The sequence below is a fragment of the Bombina bombina genome, chromosome 5 (genome assembly GCF_027579735.1).
Source record: "Bombina bombina isolate aBomBom1 chromosome 5, aBomBom1.pri, whole genome shotgun sequence".
In the NCBI taxonomy this organism is placed as follows: Eukaryota; Metazoa; Chordata; class Amphibia; order Anura; family Bombinatoridae; genus Bombina; species Bombina bombina.
The window spans coordinates 211,771,010-211,798,433 of NC_069503.1; the positions used below are offsets into that span (position 1 = coordinate 211,771,010).

Here is a 27,424-nt window from a genome sequence, read left to right on the forward strand (position 1 = left end):
GCTAAACGAATTATGCTACGAAGCCAGAAGGAGAGAGAGGTAGCCGAAGCCTTATGACCTCTCCTCTGACCAGAGTACACGACAAACAGGGAAGACGTTTGTCGAAAATCCTTAGTTGCCTGCAAGTAGAACTTGAGGGCACGAACCACATCCAGATTGTGTAGAAGACGTTCCTTCTTTGAAGAAGGATTTGGACACAAGGATGGAACAACAATCTCTTGATTGATATTCCTGTTAGTGACTACCTTAGGTAAGAACCCAGGTTTAGTACGCAGAACTACCTTGTCTGAGTGAAAAATCAGATAAGGAGAATCACAATGTAAGGCTGATAACTCAGAGACTCTTCGAGCCGAGGAAATAGCCATTAAAAACAGAACTTTCCAAGATAACAATTTTATATCAATGGAATGAAGGGGTTCAAACGGAACACCCTGTAAAACGTTAAGAACTAAGTTTAAACTCCATGGCGGAGCAACAGTTTTAAACACAGGCTTGATCCTAGCTAAAGCCTGACAAAAGGCCTGGACGTCTGGATTTTCTGACAGACGCCTGTGTAACAAGATGGACAGAGCTGAGATCTGTCCCTTTAATGAGCTAGCCGATAAACCCTTTTCTAAACCTTCTTGTAGAAAGGACAATATCCTAGGAATCCTAACCTTACTCCAGGAGTAACCTTTGGATTCGCACCAGTATAGGTATTTACGCCATATCTTATGGTAAATCCTTCTGGTAACAGGCTTCCTAGCCTGTATCAGGGTATCAATAACCGACTCAGAAAAACCACGTTTTGATAAAATCAAACGTTCAATTTCCAAGCAGTCAGCTTCAGAGAAGTTAGATTTTGATGTTTGAATGGACCCTGTATCAGAAGGTCCTGTCTTAGAGGTAGAGACCAAGGCGGACAGGATGACATGTCCACTAGATCTGCATACCAAGTCCTGCGTGGCCATGCAGGCGCTATTAGAATCACCGATGCTCTCTCCTGTTTGATTTTGGCAATCAATCGAGGAAGCAGCAGAAAGGGTGGAAACACATAAGCCATCCCGAAGTTCCAAGGTGCTGTCAAAGCATCTATCAGAACCGCTCCCGGATCCCTGGATCTGGACCCGTAGCGAGGAAGTTTGGCGTTCTGGCGAGACGCCATGAGATCTATCTCTGGTTTGCCCCAACGTCGAAGTATTTGGGCAAAGACCTCCGGATGAAGTTCCCACTCCCCCGGATGAAAAGTTTGGCGACTCAAGAAATCCGCCTCCCAGTTCTCCACTCCCGGGATGTGGATTGCTGACAGGTGGCAAGAGTGAGACTCTGCCCAGCGAATTATTTTTGATACTTCCATCATTGCTAGGGAGCTTCTTGTCCCTCCTTGATGGTTGATGTAAGCTACAGTCGTGATGTTGTCCGACTGAAACCTGATGAACCCCCGAGTTTTTAACTGGGGCCAAGCCAGAAGGGCATGGAGAACTGCTCTTAATTCCAGAATGTTTATTGGTAGGAGACTTTCCTCCTGATTCCATTGTCCCTGAGCCTTCAGAGAATTCCAGACAGCGCCCCAACCTAGTAGGCTGGCGTCTGTTGTTACAATTGTCCAGTCCGGCCTGCTGAATGGCATCCCCCTGGACAGATGTGGCCGAGAAAGCCACCATAGAAGAGAGTTTCTGGTCTCTTGATCCAGAGTCAGAGTAGGGGACAAGTCTGAGTAATCCCCATTCCACTGACTCAGCATGCACAATTGCAGCGGTCTGAGATGTAGACGTGCAAAGGGAACTATGTCCATTGCTGCTACCATTAAGCCGATCACCTCCATGCATTGAGCTACTGACGGGAGTTGAATGGAATGAAGGACACGGCATGCATTTAGAAGCTTTGTTAATCTGTCTTCTGTCAGATAAATCTTCATTTCTACAGAATCTATAAGAGTCCCTAAGAATGGAACTCTTGTGAGAGGAAAAAGAGAACTCTTCTTTTCGTTCACTTTCCATCCATGCGACCTTAGAAATGCCAGAACTAACTCTGTATGAGACTTGGCAGTTTGAAAGCTTGAAGCTTGTATCAGAATGTCGTCTAGGTACGGAGCTACCGAAATTCCTTGCGGTCTTAGTACCGCCAGAAGGGCACCCAGAACCTTTGTGAAGATTCTTGGAGCCGTAGCCAATCCGAATGGAAGAGCTACAAACTGGTAATGCCTGTCTAAGAAGGCAAACCTTAGATACCGGTAATGATCTTTGTGAATCGGTATGTGAAGGTAAGCATCCTTTAAATCCACTGTGGTCATGTACTGACCCTTTTGGATCATGGGTAAGATTGTCCGAATAGTTTCCATTTTGAACGATGGAACTCTTAGGAATTTGTTTAGGATCTTTAAATCCAAGATTGGCCTGAAGGTTCCCTCTTTTTTGGGAACCACAAACAGGTTTGAGTAAAACCCTTGTCCTTGTTCCGACCGCGGAACCGGATGGATCACTCCCATTAATAACAGATCTTGTACACAGCGTAGAAACGCTTCTTTCTTTATCTGGTTTGTTGACAACCTTGACAGATGAAATCTCCCTCTTGGGGGAGAGAATTTGAAGTCTAGAAGGTATCCCTGAGATATGATCTCTAGCGCCCAGGGATCCTGAACATCTCTTGCCCAAGCCTGGGCGAAGAGAGAGAGTCTGCCCCCCACTAGATCCGGTCCCGGATCGGGGGCCCTCGGTTCATGCTGTCTTTGGGGCAGCAGCAGGTTTCCTGGCCTGCTTGCCCTTGTTCCAGGACTGGTTAGGTTTCCAGCCTTGTCTGTAACGAGCAACAGCTCCTTCCTGTTTTGGTGCAGTGGAAGTTGATGCTGCTCCTGCTTTGAAATTCCGAAAGGGACGAAAATTAGACTGTCTAGCCTTAGCTTTGGCTTTGTCTTGAGGCAGGGCGTGGCCCTTACCTCCTGTAATGTCAGCGATAATTTCTTTCAAACCGGGCCCAAATAAAGTTTGCCCCTTGAAAGGTATATTAAGTAATTTGGACTTAGAAGTTACATCAGCTGACCAGGATTTTAGCCACAGCGCCCTACGTGCCTGAATGGCGAATCCCGAGTTCTTAGCCGTAAGTTTGGTTAAATGTACTACGGCCTCCGAAATGAATGAATTAGCTAGTTTAAGGACTCTAAGCCTGTCCGTAATGTCGTCCAGCGTAGCTGAATTAAGGTTCTCTTCCAGAGACTCAATCCAAAATGCTGCCGCAGCCGTAATCGGCGCGATGCATGCAAGGGGTTGCAATATAAAACCTTGTTGAACAAACATTTTCTTAAGGTAACCCTCTATTTTTTTATCCATTGGATCTGAAAAAGCACAGCTATCCTCCACCGGGATAGTGGTACGCTTAGCTAAAGTAGAAACTGCTCCCTCCACCTTAGGGACCGTTTGCCATAAGTCCCGTGTGGTGGCGTCTATTGGAAACATCTTTCTAAATATTGGAGGGGGTGAGAACGGCACACCGGGTCTATCCCACTCCTTAGTAACAATTTCAGTTAGTCTCTTAGGTATAGGAAAAACGTCAGTACTCGCCGGTACCGCAAAGTATTTATCCAACCTACACAATTTCTCTGGTATTGCAACAGTGTTACAATCATTAAGAGCCGCTAAAACCTCCCCTAGTAATACACGGAGGTTCTCCAATTTAAATTTAAAATTTGAAATATCTGAATCCAATCTGTTTGGATCAGAACCATCACCCACAGAATGAAGCTCTCCGTCCTCATGCTCTGCAAGCTGTGACGCAGTATCAGACATGGCCCTAGTATTATCAGCGCACTCTGTTCTCACCCCAGAGTGATCACGCTTGCCTCTTAGTTCTGGTAATTTAGCCAAAACTTCAGTCATAACAGTAGCCATATCTTGTAATGTTATCTGTAATGGCCGCCCAGATGTACTAGGCGCCATAATATCACGCACCTCCCGGGCGGGAGATGCAGGTACTGACACGTGAGGCGAGTTAGTCGGCATAACTCTCCCCTCGCTGTTTGGTGAAATTTGTTCAATTTGTACAGATTGGCTTTTATTTAAAGTAGCATCAATACAGTTAGTACATAAACTTCTATTGGGCTCCACCTTGGCATTGGAACAAATGACACAGATATCTTCCTCTGAATCAGACATGTTTAACACACTAGCAATAAACTTGCAACTTGGTTACAATCTTATTTAACAAAAACGTACTGTGCCTCAAAGAAGCACTAAACGATTAAATGACAGTTGAAATAATGAACTGAAAAACAGTTATAGCATCAATCCTTAAAAAACAACACAACTTTTAGCAAAGGTTTGTTCCCATCAGTAAAGTAACAATAATTAAATTTGAAACATAAAAATTACAGAGCAACGTTTTTAATCACAGTCAATATATAAGTCTCACAGCTCTGCTGAGAGAATCTACCTCCCTCCAAAGAAGTTTGAAGACCCCTGAGTTCTGTTAGAGATGAACCGGATCATGCAGGAAATACAAGAGTAACTGACTGGAAATTTTTGATGCGTAGCAAAGAGCGCCAAAAACGGCCCCTCCCCCTCACACACAGCAGTGAGAGAGAAACGAAACTGTCACAATTAAAACAAGCAACTGCCAAGTGGAAAAATAATGCCCAAATATTTATTCACTCAGTACCTCAGAAAATGCAAACGATTCTACATTCCAGCAAAAACGTTTAACATAATAAATACCTATTAAAAAGGTTTAATGTACTTTTAACAGAGTAATTCCGGTGAAATACCATCCCCAGAATACTGAAGTGTAGAGTATACATACATGTCATTATAACGGTATGGCAGGATTTTCTCATCAATTCCATTCAGAAAATAAAAACTGCTACATACCTCAATGCAGATTCATCTGCCCGCTGTCCCCTGATCTGAAGCTTTTACCTCCCTCAGATGGCCGAGAAACAGCAATATGATCTTAACTACTCCGGTTAAAATCATAGTAAAAACTCTGGTAGATTCTTCTTCAAACTCTGCCAGAGAGGCAATAACACGCTCCGGTGCTATTGTAAAATAACAAACTTTTGATTGAAGTTATAAAAACTAAGTATAATCACCATAGTCCTCTCACACGTCCTATCTAGTCTTTGGGTGCAAGAGAATGACTGGGGGTGACGTAGAGGGGAGGAGCTATATAGCAACTCTGCTGGGTGAATCCTCTTGCACTTCCTGTAGGGGAGCAGATAATATCCCAGAAGTAATGATGACCCGTGGACTGATCACACATAACAGAAGAAACACAAATTTTTTCTTTCATGATTTAGAAAGTGCATGCAATTTTAAACACCTAATTTACATCTATTATCTAAATTTGCTTCACTTTCAATATATTTTGCTGAAAAGCATATCTAGATAGGCTCAGTAGCTGGTGATTGGTAGCTGTACATAGATGCCTCGTGAGATTGGCTCCCTCATGTGCATTGCTATTTCTTCAATAAAGGATATCTAAAGAATAAAGCAAATTAAATAGAAGTACATTTGAATGTTGTTAAAAATTGTATTCGCTGTCTGAATAATGAAAGACATTTTTTGGTTTATTGTCCCTTTAAGCTTTACTACAGAAAAAGCAAATAAAGAACAAACTCATTTCCTGCGTGCACAAAATTACACATGATTTGACGGGAGTCAAGTATATTATTTTTATGTTGACATTTGTTTACGGATTGTATGATCAGTGCAAGCTATATACAAATAATAAATATGACTATTACTTTTTTCATGTCCTACAGTTTGTGCAAATCAGTAATCTCTTTTGTTACAGAAATCTTGTTTATAGCATCTTATTTTATCTATTGTGATTATAAATTGTTTATCGCAATGTATAAAATAAAGGCTCTTACCTGTGAATGCATTCATAAACGTGGATAGGGATCGGTTTAACATTTTGAAGAAAGGGTCCCTGCATGGGTACTTCTGAGAGCCACATAAAACAGTATGCTCAAGTATATGCGGAACACCCGTACTATCCATGGGGGTTGTTCGAAACTGTACACTGAAAAACAATTACAAAATATATAATAAATAACAATTTATGTAAGAACTTACCTGATAAATTCATTTCTTTCATATTAGCAAGAGTCCATGAGCTAGTGACGTATGGGATATACATTCCTACCAGGAGGGGCAAAGTTTCCCAAACCTCAAAATGCCTATAAATAGACCCCTCACCACACCCACAAATCAGTTTAACGCATAGCCAAGAAGTGGGGTGATAAGACAAAAGTGCGAAAGCATAAAAAATAAGGAATTGGAATAATTGTGCTTTATACAAAAAAATCATAACCACCACAAAAAAGGGTGGGCCTCATGGACTCTTGCTAATATGAAAGAAATGAATTTATCAGGTAAGATCTTACATAAATTATGTTTTCTTTCATGTAATTAGCAAGAGTCCATGAGCTAGTGACATATGGGATAATGACTACCCAAGATGTGGATCTTCCACGCAAGAGTCACTAGAGAGGGAGGGATAAAATAAAGACAGCCAATTCCGCTGAAAATAATCCACACCCAAAATAAAGTTTAAATCTTATAATGAAAAAAACTGAAATTATAAGCAGAAGAATCAAACTGAAACAGCTGCCTGAAGTACTTTTCTACCAAAAACTGCTTCAGAAGAAGAAAACACATCAAAAATGGTAGAATTTAGTAAAAGTATGCAAAGACCAAGTTGCTGCTTTGCAAATCTGATCAACCGAAGCTTCATTCCTAAACGCCCAGGAAGTAGAAACTGACCTAGTAGAATGAGCTGTAATCCTTTGAGGCGGAGTTTTACCCGACTCGACATAAGCATGATGAATCAAAGACTTTAACCAAGACGCCAAAGAAATGGCAGAAGCCTTCTGACCTTTCCTAGAACCGGAAAAGATAACAAATAGACTAGAAGTCTTTCAGAAATTTTTAGTAGCTTCAACATAATATTTCAAAGCTCTAACTACATCCAAAGAATGCAACGATCTTCCCTTAGAATTCTTAGGATTAGGACACAATGAAGGAACCACAATTTCTCTACTAATGTTGTTAGAATTCACAACCTTAGGTAAAAATTAAAAGAAGTTCGCAACACCGCCTTATCCTGATGAAAAATCAGAAAAGGAGACTCACAAGAAAGAGCAGATAAATCAGAAACTCTTCTAGCAGAAGAGATGGCCAAAAGAAACAAAACTTTCCAAGAAAGTAATTTAATGTCCAGTGAATGCATAGGTTCAAACGGAGGAGCTTGAAGAGCACCCAGAACCAAATTCAAACTTCAAGGAGGAGAAATTGACTTAACAGGTTTTATACGAACCAAAGCTTGTACAAAACAATGAATATCAGGAAGACTAGCAATCTTTCTGTGAAAAAGAACAGAAAGAGCAGAGATTTGTCCTTTCAAGGAACTTGCAGACAAACGTTTATCCAAACCATCCTGAGGAAACTGTAAAATTCTAGGAATTCTAAAAGAATGCCAAGAAAAATGATGAGAAAAACACCAAGAAATGTAAATCTTCCAGACTCGATAATATATCTTCCTAGATACAGATTTACGAGCCTGTAACATAGTATTAATCAGAGAGTCAGAGAAACCTCTATGACTGAGAATCAAGCGTTCAATCTCTATACCTTCAAATTTAAGGATTTGAGATCCTGATGGAAAAAAAGGACCTTGTGATAGAAGGTCTGGTCTTAACGGAAGAGTCCACGGTTGGCAAGTGGCCATCCGGACAAGAACCGCATACCAAAACCTGTGAGGCCATGCTGGAGCCACCAGCAGAACAAACGAGCACTCCTTTAGAATCTTGGAAATTACTCTTGGAAGAAGAACTAGAGGCGGAAAGATATAGGCAGGATGATACTTCCAAGGAAGTGACAATGCATCCACTGCCTCCGCCTGAGGATCCCTGGATCTGGACAGATACCTGGGAAGCTTCTTGTTTAGATGAGAAGCCATCAGATCTATTTCTGGAAGTCCCCACATTTGAACAATCTGAAGAAATACCTCTGGGTGAAGAGACCATTCGCCCGGATGTAACGTTTGGAGACTGAGATAATCCGCTTCCCAATTGTCTATACCTGGGATATGAACCGCAGAAATTAGACAAGAGCTGGATTCCGCCCATACCAGAATTCAAAATACTTCTTTCATAGCCAGAGGACTGTGAGTCCCTCCTTGATGATTGACATATGCCACAGTTGTGACATTGTCCGTCTGAAAACAAATGAACGACCCTCTCTTTAGAAGAGGCCATGACTGAAGAGCTCTGAAAATTGCACGGAGTTCCAAAATATTGATTGGTAATCTCACCTCCTGAGATTCCCAAACCCTTGTGCTGTCAGAGACCCCCAAACAGCTCCCCAACCTGTCAGACTTGCATCTGTTGAAATCACAGTCCAGGTTGGAAGAACAAAAAGAAGCCCCCTGAACTAAACGATGGTGGTCTGTCCACCACGTCAGAGAGTGTCGTACAATCGGTTTCAAAGATATTAATTGAGATATCTTTGTATAATCCCTGCACCACTGGTTCAGCATACAGAGCTGAAGAAGTCGCATGTGAAAACGAGCAAAGGGGACCGCGTCCAATGCAGCAGTCATAAGACCTAGAATTTCCATGCATAAGGCTACCGAAGGGAAAGATTAAGACTGAAGGTTTCGACAAGCTGAAACCAATTTCAGACATCTCTTGTCTGTCAAAGACAGAGTCAAGGACACTGAATCTATCAGGAAACCTAAAAAGGTTACCCTTGTCTGAGGAATCAACAAACTTTTTGGTAAATTGATCCTCCAACCATGTTCTAGAAGAAATAACACTCATAAAAAAGACTGGAAAAGGTTCTTTCTAGTGAAAATGAGCAAAGGGAATTGAATCCAATGCTGAGGCCATAAGACCTAAAACTTCTGTGCATATATAGCAACTGAAGGAAATAATAGAGACTAAAGGTACCGACAGATGGAACCCAATAGAATTATCCCTTGTCTGATAGAGACAAAGACAGTGACACAAACTATCTGGAAACCTAAAAAAGGTGACCCTTGTTTGAAGAATCAAGAGCTTTCGAAAAAAAGATCCTCTAACTATGTCCTGAAGAGCAAGTGAATCATATGAGATTCCGCATCCTCAGAAAATAATCTGAATGAAAACAGAAAAATGAAAATATGCATTTATTGTATCTAAGGAAAACAAATAATGCTATCAATGACCATAAAAAGGCAAAATAGTTTGAATAAAACTCCAAAACCGGTTCCTAAAAAAGGAACTGGAAGAAATACCCCAGAAGATTCCAGGTCTGAGCAGCGCTTGAACCCCATGGGTGCCTAGCCATGCTTCAACAGTATCCAAAATATATAGGACAGAAACACACTTAAAGAAAGTGTTAGCCTTACTGGAATAAAATCAAAGAAATTTGGACAAAATAGAACCAAATAAATTTCAAAGAAGTCTTAACCTGCCCCTTACCAGCCAAGCTGGAATACGGCATGTACATCGCAATATTAGGGAGCTGATTTCGAACCCCAATTAAAAACATGTTACTTGGGAAAGAACTCAGGAATTCGTTCCTTAATAAGAACAACCAAACTAGTATAAGCTTAAAGTTTTAGTCTTAGAACTCAATCTTGAAGCCCAGAGTAACAGTTAAGAATTGAATCCAATTATAAAACAAATAATTGATTATGTTAGAACAAAAGAAATATGGATTTATTTATTTATTTTTTTAAATCACAAAATTCTTCTAGCTAAAACAGTTATAAACATAGATTAACCCTCATTTGCGAAAATATTCAATAAAATGAAGACACAAATGAAATTATTAGCATGATAGTCCAGTTTAAAGGACCAGTCAATACAGTGGACTTGCATAATCAATAAATGCAAAACAACAAGACAAATGCAACAGCACCTAGTCTAGTAAATGTTGTCCCTTAACAATGCTAAAATAAATCATAATCTGATACTTGATCTTAAAGTAAACAGAAAAAATGAAGCAATTGCAATATCCAAATAAATCACAGGACAAAGAAAAGTACCTGAAACTAAATAATTTTCCATAAATAAGATACAACTATCTAAAGGAAAATAAATACTATTTTGCTATAGAAACAATAGCATAATTAGTAGAAGTAGAGATAGCCCCAATAAATTGGAGAACCCTCCAAATTGAATTTAACTGCTGGCAAAGAATATAGTTTAAAACCTTTGAAGAAGGAATAAAAGAAAAATTCTCAATCTATTCCATTCCCTAGAATGGGGAATTGGAAAGAAAAACCTCTGAAAACACAGAAGAAATAAATAGGCAGAAATAGTGTCAGCTAGTCTTAAAGAACTAGTTACCTTAATATCCAAAATAATCAACACCTTTTCAACAAAGAACAAATGAACTTTAATAATAGAAAAATAATAAAAAAGTAGATTTGTTAGTGTCAATATCTGATGAGGAAAATTTCAGAAAGAGAAAAATCATCATCAGAGAAGGATAAATCAGTATGTTGTTGGTCATTTGAAACTTCAATAATTAAAAAAGTGAAAAAAAGACCTAAAAATTTTATTAGAAGGCACAAAGTCAGACAAAGCCTTTAAAATAGAATCAGAAAAATATTTCTTATAAATCTTCTAAATATTTCTTGTACATAAGATGTAAGAATGGAAATATATAAAGCATAAACACTAATGGATTCTGCATGTAAAAGTATATCATAATAACTTATTACAAACCATAGCTAAAGATAAACATTTATAACATTTAAAATAAATGAACTTAGCTTTGGTAGAACTGAAACTCAGTTAAGCGTTTTTCCAGAAGTGGCTTCTGATTCAGGGTCAATCTGGGACATCTTGCAATATGTAATAGAAAAAACAACATATAAAGGAAAAAAGATCAAATTCCTTAAATGACAGTTTCAGGAATGGGAAAAAAAATGCCAATGAACAAGCTTCTAGCAACCAGAAGCAATAAATAATGAGACTTAAATATTGTGGAAACAACAATGACGCTCGAATTTTTTAGCGCCAAAAAAGCCGCCCACATTATTTGGCGCCTAAATGCTTTTGGCGCCAAAAATGGCACTACATCCGGTAACGCCGACATTTTATGGCGCAAAAAACGTCAAAAAAATGACGCAACTTCCGGCGACACGTATGACGCCGGAAATGACAAGAAAATTTTTGCGCCAAGAAAGTCCGCGCCAAGAATGACACAATAAAATGAAGCATTTTCAGCCCCCGCGAGCCTAACAGCCCACAGGAAAAAGTCAAATTTTAAGGTAAGAAAAAATGATTTATTCATATGCATTATCCCAAATATGAAACTGACTGTCTGAAATAAGGAACGTTGAACATCCTGAATCAAGGCAAATAAATGTTTAAACACATATATTTAGAACCATAGCTTAGAGTGTCACAGAAAATAAGACTTACTTACCCCAGGAAACTCATCTACATGTAGTAGAAAGCCAAACCAGTACTGAAACGAGAATCAGTAGAGGTAATGGTATATATAAGAGTATATCGTCGATCTGAAAAGGGAGGTAAGAGATGAATCTCTACGACCGATAACAGAGAACCTATGAAAACAGAATTTATGCTTACCTGATAAATTACTTTCTGCAACGATGTGTCCGTTCCACGGCGTCATCCTTACTTGTGGGAATATCTCTTCCCCAACAGGAAATGGCAAAGAGTCCCAGCAAAGCTGGCCATATAGTCCCTCCTAGGCTCCGCTCACCCCAGTCATTTGACCGACGGACAGGAGGAAAAATATAGGAGAAACCATATGGTACCGTGGTGACTAGTTAGAGAAAATAATTCATCAGACCTGATTAAAAAACCAGGGCGGGCCGTGGACCGGACACACCGTTGGAGAAAGTAATTTATCAGGTAAGCATAAATTCTGTTTTCTCCAACATTGGTGTGTCCGGTCCACGGCGTCATCCTTACTTGTGGGAACCAATACCAAAGCTTTAGGACACAGATGAAGGGAGGGAGCAAATCAGGTTACCTAAAGGAAGGCACCACGGCTTGCAAAACCTTTCTCCCAAAAATAGCCTCCGATGAAGCAAAAGTATCAAATTTGTAAAATTTGGCAAAAGTGTGCAGTGAAGACCAAGTCGCTGCCTTACATATCTGATCAACAGAAGCCTCGTTCTTGAAGGCCCATGTGGAAGCCACAGCCCTAGTGGAGTGAGATGTGATTCTTTCAGGAGGCTGCCGTTCGGCAGTCTCGTAAGCCAATCGGATGATGCTTTTAAGCCAAAAGGAAAGAGAGGTAGAAGTCGCTTTTTGACCTCTCCTTTTACCAGAATAGACGACAAACAGAGAAGATGTTTGTCTGAAATCTTTTGTAGCTTCTAAATAGAATTTTAGAGCACGGACTACGTCCAAATTGTGTAACAAACGTTCCTTCTTTGAAACTGGATTCGGACACAAAGAAGGTACAACTATCTCCTGGTTAATATTTTTGTTAGAAACAACCTTTGGAAGAAAACCAGGCTTAGTACGCAAAACCACCTTATCTGCATGGAACACCAGATAGGGCGGAGAACACTGCAGAGCAGATAACTCTGAAACTCTTCTAGCAGAAGAAATAGCAACCAAAAACAAAACTTTCCAAGATAACAACTTAATATCTATGGAATGTAGAGGTTCAAACGGAACCCCTTGAAGAACTGAAAGAACTAGATTTAAACTCCAGGGAGGAGTCAAAGGTCTGTAAACAGGCTTGATCCTAACCAGAGCCTGAACAAATGCTTGAACATCTGGCATAGCTGCCAGTCGTTAGTGTAGTAAGACAGATAAAGCAGAAATCTGTCCCTTTAGAGAACTCGCAGATAATCCTTTATCCAAACCTTCTTGCAGAAAGGAAAGAATCTTAGGAATTTTTATCTTATTCCATGGGAATCCCTTGGATTCACACCAGCAGATATATCTTTTCCATATTTTATGGTAAATCTTTCTAGTTACCGGTTTTCTGGCCTGAACCAGAGTATCTATCACAGAATCTGAAAACCCACGCTTTGATAGAATCAAGCGTTCAATTTCCAAGCCGTCAGCTGGAGGGAGACCAGATTTGGATGTTCGAATGGACCCTGAACAAGAAGGTCCTGTCTCAAAGGTAGCTTCCATGGTGGAACCGATGACATATTCACCAGGTCTGCATACCAAGTCCTGCGTGGCCACGCAGGAGCTATCAAGATCACCGAGGCCCTCTCCTGTTTGATCCTGGCTACCAGCCTGGGAATGAGAGGAAACGGTGGGAACACATAAGCTAGGTTGAAGGTCCAAGGCGCTACTAGTGCATCCACTAGAGTCGCCTTGGGATCCCTGGATCTGGACCCGTAGCAAGGAACCTTGAAGTTCTGACGAGACGCCATCAGATCCATGTCTGGAATACCCCATAATTGAGTCAACTGGGCAAAAATCTCCGGGTGGAGTTCCCACTCCCCCGGATGGAATGTCTGACGACTCAGATAATCCGCTTCCCAGTTTTCCACACCTGGGATGTGGATCGCAGATAGATGGCAGGAGTGATTCTCCGCTCATTGTATTATTTTAGTCACTTCTTTCATCGCCAGGGAACTCCTTGTTCCCCCCTGATGATTGATATACGCAACAGTCGTCATGTCTGATTGGAATCTTATGAATCTGGCCTTTGCAAGCTGAGGCCAAGCCCTGAGAGCATTGAATATCGCTCTTAGTTCCAGAATGTTTATCGGGAGAAGAGACTCTTCCCGAGACCATAGTCCCTGAGCTGTCAGGGATTCCCAGACCGCACCCCAGCCCACTAGACTGGCGTCGGTCGTGACAATGACCCACTCTGATCTGCGGAAGCTCATTCCCTGGGATAGGTGGTCCAGGGATATCCACCAACGGAGTGAATCTCTGGTCTTCCGATCTACTTGAATCACTAGAGACAAGTCTGTATAGTCCCCATTCCACTGTTTCAGCATGCACAGTTGTAATGGTCTTAGATGAATTTGCGCAAAAGGAACCATGTCCATTGCTGCAACCATCAACCCTACTACTTCCATGCACTGAGCTATGGAAGGACATGGAACAGAATGAAGAACTTGACAAGCGCTTAGAAGATTTGACTTTCTGACCTCTGTCAGAAAAATCCTCATTTCTAAGGAATCTATTATTGTTCCCAAGAAGGGAACTCTGGTTGACGGAGACAGAGAACTTTTTTCTATGTTCACCTTCCATCCGTGAGATCTGAGAAAGACCAGAACGATGTCTGTATGAGCCTTTGCTTTTGAAAGGGACGACGCTTGTATTAGAATGTCGTCCAAGTATGGTACTACTGCAATGCCCCTCGGTCTTAGAACCGCTAGAAGGGACCCGAGTACCTTTGTGAAAATCCTTGGAGCAGTGGCTAATCCGAATGGGAGGGCCACAAACTGGTAATGTTTGTCCAGAAAGGCGAACCTTAGGAACTGATGATGTTATGTGTGGATAGGAATATGTAGGTACGCATCCTTTAGATCCACGGTAGTCATAAATTGACCTTCCTGGATAGTGGGTAGAATCGTTCGAATGGTTTCCATTTTGAACGATGGTACCCTGAGAAATTTGTTTAGGATCTTTAAATCCAGAATTGGTCTGAAGGTTCCCTCTTTTTTGGGAACTACAAACAGATTTGAGTAAAATCCCATTCCTTGTTCCGTCATTGGAACTGGGTGTATCACTCCCATCTTTAACAGGTCTTCTACACAATGTAAGAACGCCTGTCTCTTTATTTAGTTTGAGGATAAGTGAGACATGTGGAACCTTCCCCTTGGGGGTAGTTCCCTGAATTCCAGGAGATAACCCTGAGAAACTATTTCTAGCGTCCAGGGATCCTGAACATCTCTTGCCCAAGCCTGAGCAAAGAGAGAGAGTCTGCCCCCTACTAGATCCGGTCCCGGATCGGGGGCTACCCCTTCATGCTGTTTTGTTAGCAGTAGCAGGCTTCTTGGTCTGCTTACCCTTGTTCCAGTCTTGCATCGGTTTCCAGGCTGGTTTGGACTGTGAGGCATTACCCTCTTGCTTAGAGGATGCAGAATTAGAGGCCGGTCCGTTCCTGAAATTACGAAAGGAACGAAAATTAGACTTATTCTTGGCCTTGAAAGGCCTATCTTGTGGGAGGGCGTGGCCTTTTCCCCCAGTGATGTCTGAGATAATCTCTTTCAATTCTGGTCCAAAGAGAGTTTTACCCTTGAAGGGGATGTTAAGCAATTTTGTCTTGGATGATACATCCGCTGACCAAGACTTTAGCCAAAGCGCTCTGCGCGCCACAATTGCAAACCCTGAATTTTTTGCCGCTAATCTAGCTAATTGCAAAGCGGCATCTAAAATAAAAGAGTTAGCCAACTTAAGTGCGTGAACTCTGTCCATAACCTCCTCATATGGAGTCTCTCTACTGAGCGACTTTTCTAGTTCCTCGAACCAGAACCACGCTGCTGTAGTGACAGGAACAATGCACGAAATGGGTTGTAGAAGGTAACCTTGCTGTACAAAAATCTTTTTAAGCAAACCTTCCAATTTTTTATCCATAGGATCTTTGAAAGCACAACTATCCTCGATAGGAATAGTAGTGCGCTTGTTTAGAGTGGAAACTGCCCCCTCGACCTTAGGGACTGTCTGCCATAAGTCCTTTCTGGGGTCGACCATAGGAAATAATTTCTTAAATATAGGAGGGGGAACAAAAGCTATGCCGGGCTTCTCCCACTCCTTATTCACTATGTCCGCCACCCGCTTGGTAATAGGAAAAGCGTCGGGGTGCACCGGAACCTCTAGGAACTTGTCCATCTTGCATAATTTTTCTGGAATGACCAAGTTGTCACAATCATCCAGAGTAGATAACACCTCCTTAAGCAGTGCGCGGAGATGTTCTAATTTAAATTTAAATGTCACAACATCAGGTTCAGCCTGTTGAGAAATTTTTCCTGAATCTAAAATTTCCCCATCTGACAAAACCTCCCTCATGGCCCCTTCAGATTGGTGTGAGGGTATGACAGAACAATTATCATCAGCGCCCTCCTGCTCTTCAGTGTTTAAAACAGAGCAATCGCGCTTTCTCTGATATGCAGGCATTTTGGATAAAATATTTGCTATGGAGTTATCCATTACAGCCGTCAATTGTTGCATGGTAATAAGCATTGGCGCGCTAGAAGTACTAGGGGCCTCCTGCGTGGGCAAAACTGGTGTAGACACAGAAGGAGATGATGTAGAACCATGTCTACTCCCTTCATCTGAGGAATCATCTTGGGCAATTTCATTATCTGTGGCAGTACTGTCCTTACTTTGGACGCTATGGCACAATTATCACACAATTTTGAAGGGGGAGACACATTGGCTTTCATACATATAGAACATAGCTTATCTGAAGGCACAGACATGTTAAACAGGCTTAAACTTGTCAATGAAGCACAAAAACCGTTTTAAAACAAAACCGTTACTGTCTCTTTAAATTTTAAACAGAGCACACTTTATTACTGAATATGTGAAAAAATATGAAGGAATTGTTCAAAATTTACCAAAATTTCACCACAGTGTCTTAAAGCATTAAAAGTATTGCACACCAATTTTCAGAGCTTTAACCCTTAAAATAACGAAACCGGAGCTGGTTACAGATTTAACCGCTATACAGTCCCAGCTACAGCCTTTTTGGTTGTGACTTTACCAAGCCCAGAGGGGAATACGATACCAAATGAAGCCTTCTAGGAACTTTTCCAACTACTGTCAGGTCCTCACACATGCATCTGCATGTCTTGATCTCAAAAACAACTGCGCAGTAATGGCGCGAAAATGAGGCTCAGCCTACAACTGGGAAGGCCCTTCCTGACTGGAAAAGGTGTCCAACATAGTGCCTGACGTTAAAAAACGTTCCCCAAGTTTATAAGTGTGAATTATCAGCATAAACATGTATAAAATGTCCAAATAAAGCAATCGATTTAGCCCATAAAAGTGTCTACCAGTTTTATAGCCCATATTAAGCCCTTTATTCTGTTTGAGACTAAGAAAATGGCTTACCGGTCCCCATGAGGGGAAATGACAGCCTTCCAGCATTACACAGTCTTGTTAGAAATATGGCTAGTCATACCTTAAGCAGAAAAATCTGCTAACTGTTTCCCCCAACTGAAGTTACTTCATCTCAACAGTCCTATGTGGAAACAGCAATCGATTTTAGTTACTGTCTGCTAAAATCATCTTCCTCTCACAAACAGAAATCTTCATCTTTTTCTGTTTCAGAGTAAATAGTACATACCAGCACTATTTTAAAATAACAAACTCTTGATAGTAGAATAAAAAAACTACAACTAAACACCACATACTCTTAACCATCTCCGTGGAGATGTTGCCTGTGCAACGGCAAAGAGAATGACTGGGGTGGGCGGAGCCTAGGAGGGACTATATGGCCAGCTTTGCTGGGACTCTTTGCCATTTCCTGTTGGGGAAGAGATATTCCCACAAGTAAGGATGACGCTGTGGACCGGACACACCAATGTTGGAGAAATAGACCCCCTAGAAGGAGATCATTGAATTCAAATAGGCAATACGCTCTTCACATCCCTCTGACATTCACTGCACGCTGAGAGGAAAACCGGGCTCCAACCTGTTGCAGAGCGCATATCAACGTAGAATCTAGCACAAACTTACTTCACCACCTCCACAGGAGGCAAAGTTTGTAAAACTGATTTGTGGGTGTGGTGAGGGGTGTATTTATAGGCATTTTGAGGTTTGGGAAACTTTGCCCTTCCTGGTAGGAATGTATATCCCATACGTCACTAGCTCATGGACTCTTGCTAATTACATGAAAGATATATATATATATATATATATATATATCTCTATGAAATAGTAACTGCTATATGAAACAGATAAACGCTAGGATTTACCATGGCTAAAAATAAAAAGGCCACCTTCATTCATCAGTTTTTAAAAAAAAAAATGGATAAAAAGTTGCCTTTATTTCACTGCAGCTTCACTGCCAAGCCTAATGGGCCGATTGCAATTATGCTGTAGGCACGTCACCTCATCGATAAAATGATCAGTGGCATGGGCCACCAGAGCCGCTTAGCTAAGCAGTGAAGCCACAGCAAAATAAAGGCAACTTTTCATCTTTTTTTTTTAAATGATAAATGAAGGTGGCCTTTATTTTTTGTGCCCTTTGCAGTTAAGTAGCTGAAAACACGTAAAATATTAGATTGAGACATCTTGCAAATGTAAGAGAAAAAACAACATATAAAGCAAAATTATCAATTTCCTTATATGGCAGTTTTAGGAATGGGAAAAAAATGCAAACAGCATAGCCCTGACATAGAAAAAAGGCATGAGGCATATAGTAATGGGGTTTTAAATAATGAAATTATTTGGCGCCAAGTATGACGCACAACGCAAACTGAATTTTTTTTTGGTGCTAACAACATCTGGAAATGACACACTAGTGACATTGTAGACGCAACCTTGTGCAAGGAACTCGGCGTCAAATAAGACGCCGGAAATGACGAAGTTGCGTCATCAGACGTACCTTCGCGCCAAAAAAATTCTAACGCCAAAAATGATGCAATAAACTTTGGCATTTTGCACCCTCGTGAGCCTAATTTTGCCCGCAAAATTTAATGAAAAGCAGTCAATTGAGAAAAGACTATACCCAAGGTAAGAAAATGTTTTCCTAAATATGTTTTTTCCCCAAATACGAAACTAATAGTCTGCAAAAGGAAATATACATAAACCTGACTCATGGCAAATATAAGTACAATACAGATATTTAGAACTTTATATAAATGAATAAAGTGCCAAACCATAGCCGAGAGTGTCTTAAGTAATGAAAAAACATAATTTATGTAAGAACTTACCTGATAAATTCATTTCTTTCATATTAGCAAGAGTCCATGAGCTAGTGACGTATGGGATATACATTCCTACCAGGAGGGGCAAAGTTTCCCAAACCTCAAAATGCCTATAAATACACCCCTCACCACACCCACAAATCAGTTTAACGAATAGCCAAGAAGTGGGGTGATAAGAAAAAAGTGCGAAAGCATAAATATAAGGAATTGGAATAATTGTGCTTGATACAAAAAAATCATAACCACCACAAAAAAAAGGGTGGGCCTCATGGACTCTTGCTAATATGAAAGAAATGAATTTATCAGGTAAGTTCTTACATAAATTATGTTTTCTTTCATGTAATTAGCAAGAGTCCATGAGCTAGTGACGTATGGGATAATGACTACCCAAGATGTGGATCTTCCACGCAAGAGTCACTAGAGAGGGAGGGATAAAATAAAGACAGCCAATTCCGCTGAAAAAAATCCACACCCAAAAATAAAGTTTAAATCTTATAAAGAAAAAAACTGAAAATATAAGCAGAAGATTCAAACTGAAACAGCTGCCTGAAGTACTTTTCTACCAAAGACAGCTTCAGAAGAAGAAAACAGAGGCCTTCTGACCTTTCCTAGAACCGGAAAAGATAACAAATAGACTAGAAGTCTTTCGGAAATTCTTAGTAGCTTCAACATAATATTTCAAAGCTCTAACCACATCCAAAGAATGCAATGATTTCTCCTTAGAATTCATAGGATTAGGACATAATGAAGGAACCACAATTTCTCTACTAATGTTGTTGGAATTCACAACCTTAGGTAAAAATTTAAAAGAAGTTCGCAACACCGCCTTATCCTGGTGAAAAATCAGAAAAGGAGACTCACAAGAAAGAGCAGATAATTCAGAGACTCTTCTGGCAGAAGAGATGGCCAAAAGGAACAAAACTTTCCAAGAAAGTAATTTAATGTCCAATGAATGCATAGGTTCAAACGGAGGAGCTTGAAGAGCCCCCAGAACCAAATTCAAACTCCAAGGAGGAGAAATTGACTTAATGACAGGTTTTATACGAACCAAAGCTTGTACAAAACAATGAATATCAGGAAGATTAGCAATCTTTCTGTGAAAAAGAACAGAAAGAGCAGAGATTTGTCCTTTCAAGGAACTTGCAGACAAACCGTTATCCAAACCATCCTGAAGAAACTGTAATATTCTCGGAATTCTAAAAGAATGCCAGGAAAAATGATGAGAAAGACACCAAGAAATATAAGTCTTCCAGACTCTATAATATATCTCCCTAGATACAGATTTACGAGCCTGTAACATAGTATTAATCACAGAGTCAGAGAAACCTCTTTGACTAAGAATCAAGCGTTCAATCTCCATACCTTTAAATTTAAGGATTTGAGACCCTGATGGAAAAAAGGACCTTGCGACAGAAGGTCTGGCCTTAACGGAAGCGTCCACGGTTGGCAAGAGGCCATACGGACAAGATCCGCATGCCAAAACCTGTGAGGCCATGCTGGAGCTACCAGCAGAACAAACGAGCATTCCTTCAGAATCTTGGAGATTACTCTTGGAAGAAGAACTAGAGGCGGAAAGATATAGGCAGGATGATACTTCCAAGGAAGTGACAATGCATCCACTGCTTCCGCTTGAGGATCCCTGGATCTGGACAGATACCTGGGAAGTTTCTTGTTTAGATGAGAGGCCATCAGATCTATTTCTGGAAGTCCCCACCTTTGAACAATCTGAAGAAATACCTCTGGGTGAAGAGACCATTCGCCCGGATGTAATGTTTGGCGACTGAGATAATCCGCTTCCCAATTGTCTATACCTGGGTTATGAACCGCAGAAACTAGACAGGAGCTGGATTCCGCCCATACCAGAATTCGAGATACTTCTTTCATAGCCAGAGGACTGTGAGTCCTTCCTTGATGATTGATGTATGCCACAGTTGTGACATTGTCTGTCTGAAAACAAATGAACGATTCTCTCTTTAGAAGAGGCCAAAACTGAAGAGCTCTGAAAATTGCACGGAGTTCCAAAATATTGATCGGTAATCTCACCTCCTGAGATTCCCAAACCCATTGTGCTGTCAGAGACCCCCACACAGCTCCCCAACCTGTAAGACTTGCATCTATTGAAATTACAGTCCAGGTCGGAAGAACAAAAGAAGCCCCCTGAACTAAACGATGGTGATCTGTCCACCACGTCAGAGAGTGTCGTACAATTGGTTTTAAAGATATTAATTGAGATATCTTTGTGTAATCCCTGCACCACTGGTTCAGCATACAGAGCTGAAGAGGTCGCATGTGAAAACGAGCAAAGGGGATCGCGTCCGATGCAGCAGTCATAAGACCTAGAATTTCCATGCATAAGGCTACCGAAGGGAATGATTGTGACTGAAGGTTTTGACAAGCTGATATCAATCTTAGACGTCTCTTGTCTGTCAAAGATAGAGTCATGGACACTGAATCTATCTGAAAACCTAAAAAGGTTACCTGTGTCTGAGGAATCAATGAACTTTTTGGTAAATTGATCCTCCAATCATGATGTTGAAGAAACAACACAAGTCGATTCGTATGAGATTCTGCTAAATGTGAAGACTGAGCAAGTACCAAGATATCGTCCAAATAAGGAAATACCACAAAACCCTGTTCTCTGATTACAGACAGAAGGGCACCGAGAACCTTTGTAAAAATTCTTGGAGCTGTAGCTAGGCCAAACGGCAGAGCCACAAACTGGTAATGCTTGTCTAGGAAAGAGAATCTCAGAAACTGATAGTGATCTGGATGAATCGGAATATGCAGATATGCATCCTGTAAATCTATTGTAGACATATAATGCCCTTGCTGAACAAAAGGCAGGATAGTCCTTATAGTTACCATTTTGAATGTTGGTATCCTTACATAACGATTCAAAATTTTTAGATCCAGAACTGGTCTGAAGGAATTCTCCTTCTTTGGTACAATGAAGAGATTTGAATAAAACCACAGTCCCTGTTCCAGAACTGGAACTGGCATAATTACTCCAGCCAACTCTAGATCTGAAACACATTTCAGAAATGCTTGAGCCTTCGCTGGGTTTACTGGGACACGGGAAAGAAAAAATCTCTTTGCAGGAGGCCTTATCTTGAAGCCAATTCTGTACCCTTCTGAAACAATGTTCTGAATCCAAAGATTGTGAACGGAATTGATCCAAATTTCTTTGAAAAAACATAATCTGCCCCCTACCAGCTGAGCTGGAATGAGGGCCGCACCTTCATGTGGACTTAGGAGCTGGCTTTGAATTTCTAAAAGGCTTGGATTTATTCCAGACTGGAGATGGTTTCCAAACTGATACTGCTCCTGAGGATGAAGGATCAGGCTTTTGTTCCTTGTTGTGACGAAAGGAACGAAAACGATTATTGGACCTAAATTTACCTTTAGATTTTTTATCCTGTGGTAAAAAAGTTCCTTTCCCTCCAGTAACAGTTGAGATAATAGAATCCAACTGAGAACCAAACAATTTATTACCCTGGAAAGAAAGGGAAAGCAGAGTAGACTTAGAAGACATATCAGCATTCCAAGTTTTAAGCCATAAAGCTCTTCTAGCTAAAATAGCTAGAGACATATACCTGACATCAACTCTAATGATATCAAAGATGGCATCACAAATAAAATTATTAGCATGTTGAAGAAGAATAATAATGCTATGAGAATTGTGATCTGTTACTTGTTGCGCTAAAGCTTCTAACCAAAAAGTTGAAGCTGCAGCAACATCCGCTAAAGATATAGCAGGTCTAAGAAGATTACCTGAACACAAGTAAGCTTTTCTTAGAAAGGATTCAATTTTCCTATCTAAAGGATCCTTAAAGGAAGTACCATCTGCCGTAGGAATAGTAGTACGCTTAGCAAGAGTAGAGACAGCCCCATCAACCTTAGGGATTTTGTCCCAAAACTCTAATCTGTCAGATGGCACAGGATATAATTGCTTAAAACGTTTAGAAGGAGTAAATGAATTACCCAAATTATCTCATTCCCTGGAAATTACTTCAGAAATAGCACCAGGGACAGGAAAAACTTCTGGAATAACTACAGGAGATTTAAAAACCTTATCTAAACGTTTAGATTTAGTATCAAGAGGACCAGAATCCTCAATTTCTAATGCAATTAGGACTTCTTTAAGTAAAGAACGAATAAATTCCATTTTAAATAAATATGAAGATTTATCAGCATCAACCTCTGAGACAGAATCCTCTGAACCAGAAGAACCATTATCAGAATCAGAATGATGATGTTCATTTAAAAATTCATCTGAAAAATGAGAAGTTTTAAAAGACTTTTTACGTTTACTAGAAGGAGGAATAACAGACATAGCCTTCTTAATGGATTTAGAAACAAAATCTCTTATGTTACCAGGAACACTCTGAGTATTAGATGTTGACGGAACAGCAACAGGTAATGTAACAGTACTAAAGGAAATATTATCTGCTTTAACAAGTTTGTCATGACAAACAGTACAAACAACAGCTGGAGGAACAGATACCATAAGTTTACAGCAGATACACTTAGCTTTGGTAGCTCCAGCACCAGGCAGCGATTTTCCAGAAGTATCTTCTGACTCAGTTTCAACGTGGGACATCTTGCAATATGTAATAGAAAAAACAACATATAAAGCAAAATTGATCAAATTCCTTAAATGACAGTTTCAGGAATGGGAAAAAATGCCAGTGAACAAGCTTCTAGCAACCAGAAGCAATAAAAAATGAGACTTAAATAATGTGGAGACAATAGCGACGCCCATATTTTTTTTAGCGCCAAAAATGACGCCCACATTATTTGGCGCCTAAATGCTTTTGGCGCCAAAAATGACGCCACATCCGGAACGCCGACATTTTTGGCGCAAAAGAACGTCAAAAATGACGCAACTTCCGGCGACACGTATGACGCCGGAAACAGAAAAAAAAATTTTGCGCCAAGAAAGTCCGCGCCAAGAATGACGCAATAAAATGAAGCATTTTCAGCCCCCGCGAGCCTAACAGCCCACAGGGAAAAAGTCAAATTTTAAGGTAAGAAAAAAAAAAAAAAAAAAAAAAAAATTTGATTTATTCATATGCATTATCCCAAATATGAAACTGACTGTCTGAAATAAGGAATGTTGAACATCCTGAGTCAAGGCAAGTAAATGTTTGAATACATATATTTAGAACTTTATAAAAAAGTGCCCAACCATAGCTTAGAGTGTCACAGAAAATAAGACTTACTTACCCCAGGACACTCATCTACATGTTGTAGAAAGCCAAACCAGTACTGAAACGAAAATCAGCAGAGGTAATGGTATATATAAGAGTATATCGTTGATCTGAAAAGGGAGGTAAGAGATGAATCTCTACGACCGATAACAGAGAACCTATGAAATAGACCCCGTAGAAGGAGATCATTGAATTCAAATAGGCAATACTCTCCTCACATGCCTCTGACATTCACTGCACTCTGAGAGGAAAACCGGGCTCCAACCTGCAGCGGAGCGCATATCAACGTAGAATCTAGCACAAACTTACTTCACCACCTCCATAGCAGGCAAAGTTTGTAAAACTGATTTGTGGGTGTGGTGAGGGGTGTATTTATAGGCATTTTGAGGTTTGGGAAACTTTGCCCCTCCTGGTAGGAATATATATCCCATACGTCACTAGCTCATGGACTCTTGCTAATTACATGAAAGAAACATAATTTATGTAAGAACTTACGTAATAAATTCATTTCTTTCATATTGGCAAGAGTCCATGAGCTAGCAAACCTCAAAATGCCTATAAAAACACCCCTCACCACACCCACAATTCAGTTTAACGAATAGCCAAGAAGTGGGGTGATAAAGAAAGGAGTAAAAAGCATCAGCAAAGGAATTTGGAAATAATTATGCTTTATACAAAAAAAATCATAAAAAAGGGGGTGGGCCTCATGGACTCTTGCCAACATGAAATAGATGAATTTATCAGGTAAGATCTTACATAAAGTATGTTTTCTTTCATGTAATTGGCAAGAGACAAAGATGTGGAACTCCACGCAAGAGTCACTAGAGAGGGAGGAATAAAATAAAAACAGCCATTTTCCGCTAAAAAAAATAATCCACAACCCAAAATATAAGTTAATTCTCATAAATGTGAGGAAAAAACTTAAATCAAAAGCAGAAAAATCAAACTAAAACAGCTGCCTGAAGAACTTTTGTACCAAAAACTGCTTCCGAAGAAGCAAATACATCAAAATGGTAGAATTTAGTAAATGTATGCAAAGAAGACCAAGTAGCAGCTTTGCAAATCTGATCAACTGAAGCTTCATTCTTAAAAGCCCAGGAAGTGGGAACTGATCTAGTAGAATGAGCTGTAATTCTCTGAGGCAGGGCTTGATCCGACTCCAAATAGGCTTGATGAATCAAAAGTTTTAACCACGAGGCCAAGGAAACGGCAGAAGCCTTCTGACCTTTCCTGGAACCAGGAAAGATAACAAATAAACTAGAAGTCTTCCTGAAATCTTTAGTAGCTTCAACATAATATTTCAAAGCTCTCACAACATCCAAAGAATGTAAAGATCTTTCCAAAGAATTCTTAGGATTAGGACACAAAGAAGGGACAACAATTTCTCTATTAATGTTGTTAGAATTTACAACCTTAGGTAGGAATTTTAATGAAGTCCGCAAAACTGCCTTATCCTGATGAAAAATCAGAAAAGGAGATTCACAAGAGAGCGGATAATTCAGAAACTCTTCTAGCAGAAGAGATGGCCAAAAGAAACAACACTTTCCAAGAAAGTAGTTTGAGCCTATACATTCTTCGGACATAACGGAGGAGCCTGTAAGGCCTTCAAAACCAAATTAAGACTCCAAGGAGAGAGATTAATTCAATGACAGGCTTGATACGAACCAAAGCCTGCACAAAACAATGAATATCAGGAAGTCTAGCAATCTTTCTATGAAATAAAACAGAAATAGCAGAGATTTGTCCTTTCAAGGAACTTGCAGACAAACCTTTATCCAAACCATCCTGAAGAAACTGTAAAATTCTAGGAATTCGAAAAGAATGCCAATAGAATTTATGAGAATTTATTTATGAGAATTTATGAGAACTCGATAATAAATCTTTCTAGAAACAGATTTACGAGCCTGCATCATAGTATTAATCACTGAATCAGAGAAACCTCTATGACTATGCCTTAAGCGTTCAATTTCCATACCTTCAAATTTAATGATTTGAGATCCTGATAGAAAAACAGACCTTGAGATAGAAGGTCTAGCCTTAATAGAAGTGGCCAAGGTTAGCAACTGGACATCCGAAAAAGATCCGCATACCGAAACCTGTGAGGCCATGCTGGAGCCACCAGCAGCACAAACGATTGCATCATGATGATTTTGGAGAAGAAGAACTAGAGGCAGGAAAATATAAGCAGCTTGATAACACCAAGGAAGTGTCAATGCATTCACTGCTTCCGCCTGAGGATCCCTGGACAGGTACCTGGGAAGTTTTTTGTTTAGATGAGATGCCATCAGATCTATTTCTGGAAGCCCCCACATCTGAACAATTTGAGAAAACACATCTGGGTGGAGAGACCATTCTCCCAGATGTAAAATCTGACGACTGAGGTAATCCACTTCCCAATTGTCTATACCTGGGATATGAACCACAGAAATTAGACAGGAGCTGGATTCCGCCCAAACAAGTATCCAAGATACTTCTTTCATAGCTTGAGGACTGTGAGTCCCACCCCGATGATTGACATATGCCACAGTTGTGATATTGTCTGTCTGAAAACAAATGAACGGTTCTCTCTTCAACAGAGGCCAAGACTGAAGAGCCCTGAGAATCGCATGAAGTTTCAAAATATTTATTGGTAATCTCGCCTCTTGAGATTTACAAACCCCTTGTGCTGTCAGAGATCCCCAAACAGCTCCCCAACCCGAAAGACTCGCATCTGTTGTGATCACAGTCCAGGTTGGACGAACGAAAGAGGCCCCTAAAATTATACGATGGTGATCTAACCACCAAGTCAGAGAAAGTCGAACACTGGGATTTAAGGATATTAAATTGTGATATCCTTGTATAATCCCTGCACCATTGGTTTAGCATACAAAGCTGGAGAGGTCTCATATGAAAACAAGCAAAGGGGATCGCGTCCGATGCTGCAGTCATGAGACCTAAAACTTCAATGCACATAGCTACTGAAGGGAATGACTAAGACTGAAGGTTCTGACAGGCTGCAACCAATTTCAAACGTCTCTTGTCTGTTAGAGAGAGAAAGTCATGGACACTGAATCTATTTGGAAACCTAAAAAGGTTACCTTTGTCTGAGGAATCAAAGAACTTTTTGGTAAACTGATCCTCCAACCATGTCTTCGAAGAAACAACACTAGTTGATTCGTGTGAGATTCTGCAGAACGTAAAGACTGAGCAAGTACCAAGATATCGTCCAAAAAAGGAAATACCGCAGAGAGTAGGGCACCAAGAACCTTTGAAAAGATTCTTGTAGCTGTCGCTAGGCCAAAAGGAAGAGCAACAAATTGGTAATACTTGTCTAGAAAAGAAAATCTCAGGAACTGATAGTGATCTGGATGAATCGGAATATGAAGATATGCATCCTGCAAGTCTATTGTAGACATATAATGCCCTTGCTA

The 27,424-nt window shown here is 40.3% G+C and overlaps 1 protein-coding gene across 1 annotated transcript in view; it reads right to left on the minus strand.

Annotated features, from left to right (window-relative positions):
• The window catches only part of PITRM1 (pitrilysin metallopeptidase 1), a 488,932-nt gene that overhangs the window by 423,635 nt on the left and 37,873 nt on the right, over positions 1-27,424 (minus strand). The window contains exon 4 of the mRNA XM_053715675.1: positions 5,843-5,994. Within this exon, the coding sequence (XP_053571650.1) occupies positions 5,843-5,994 (152 nt within the window). The remainder of the gene's footprint in view (positions 1-5,842; positions 5,995-27,424) is intronic.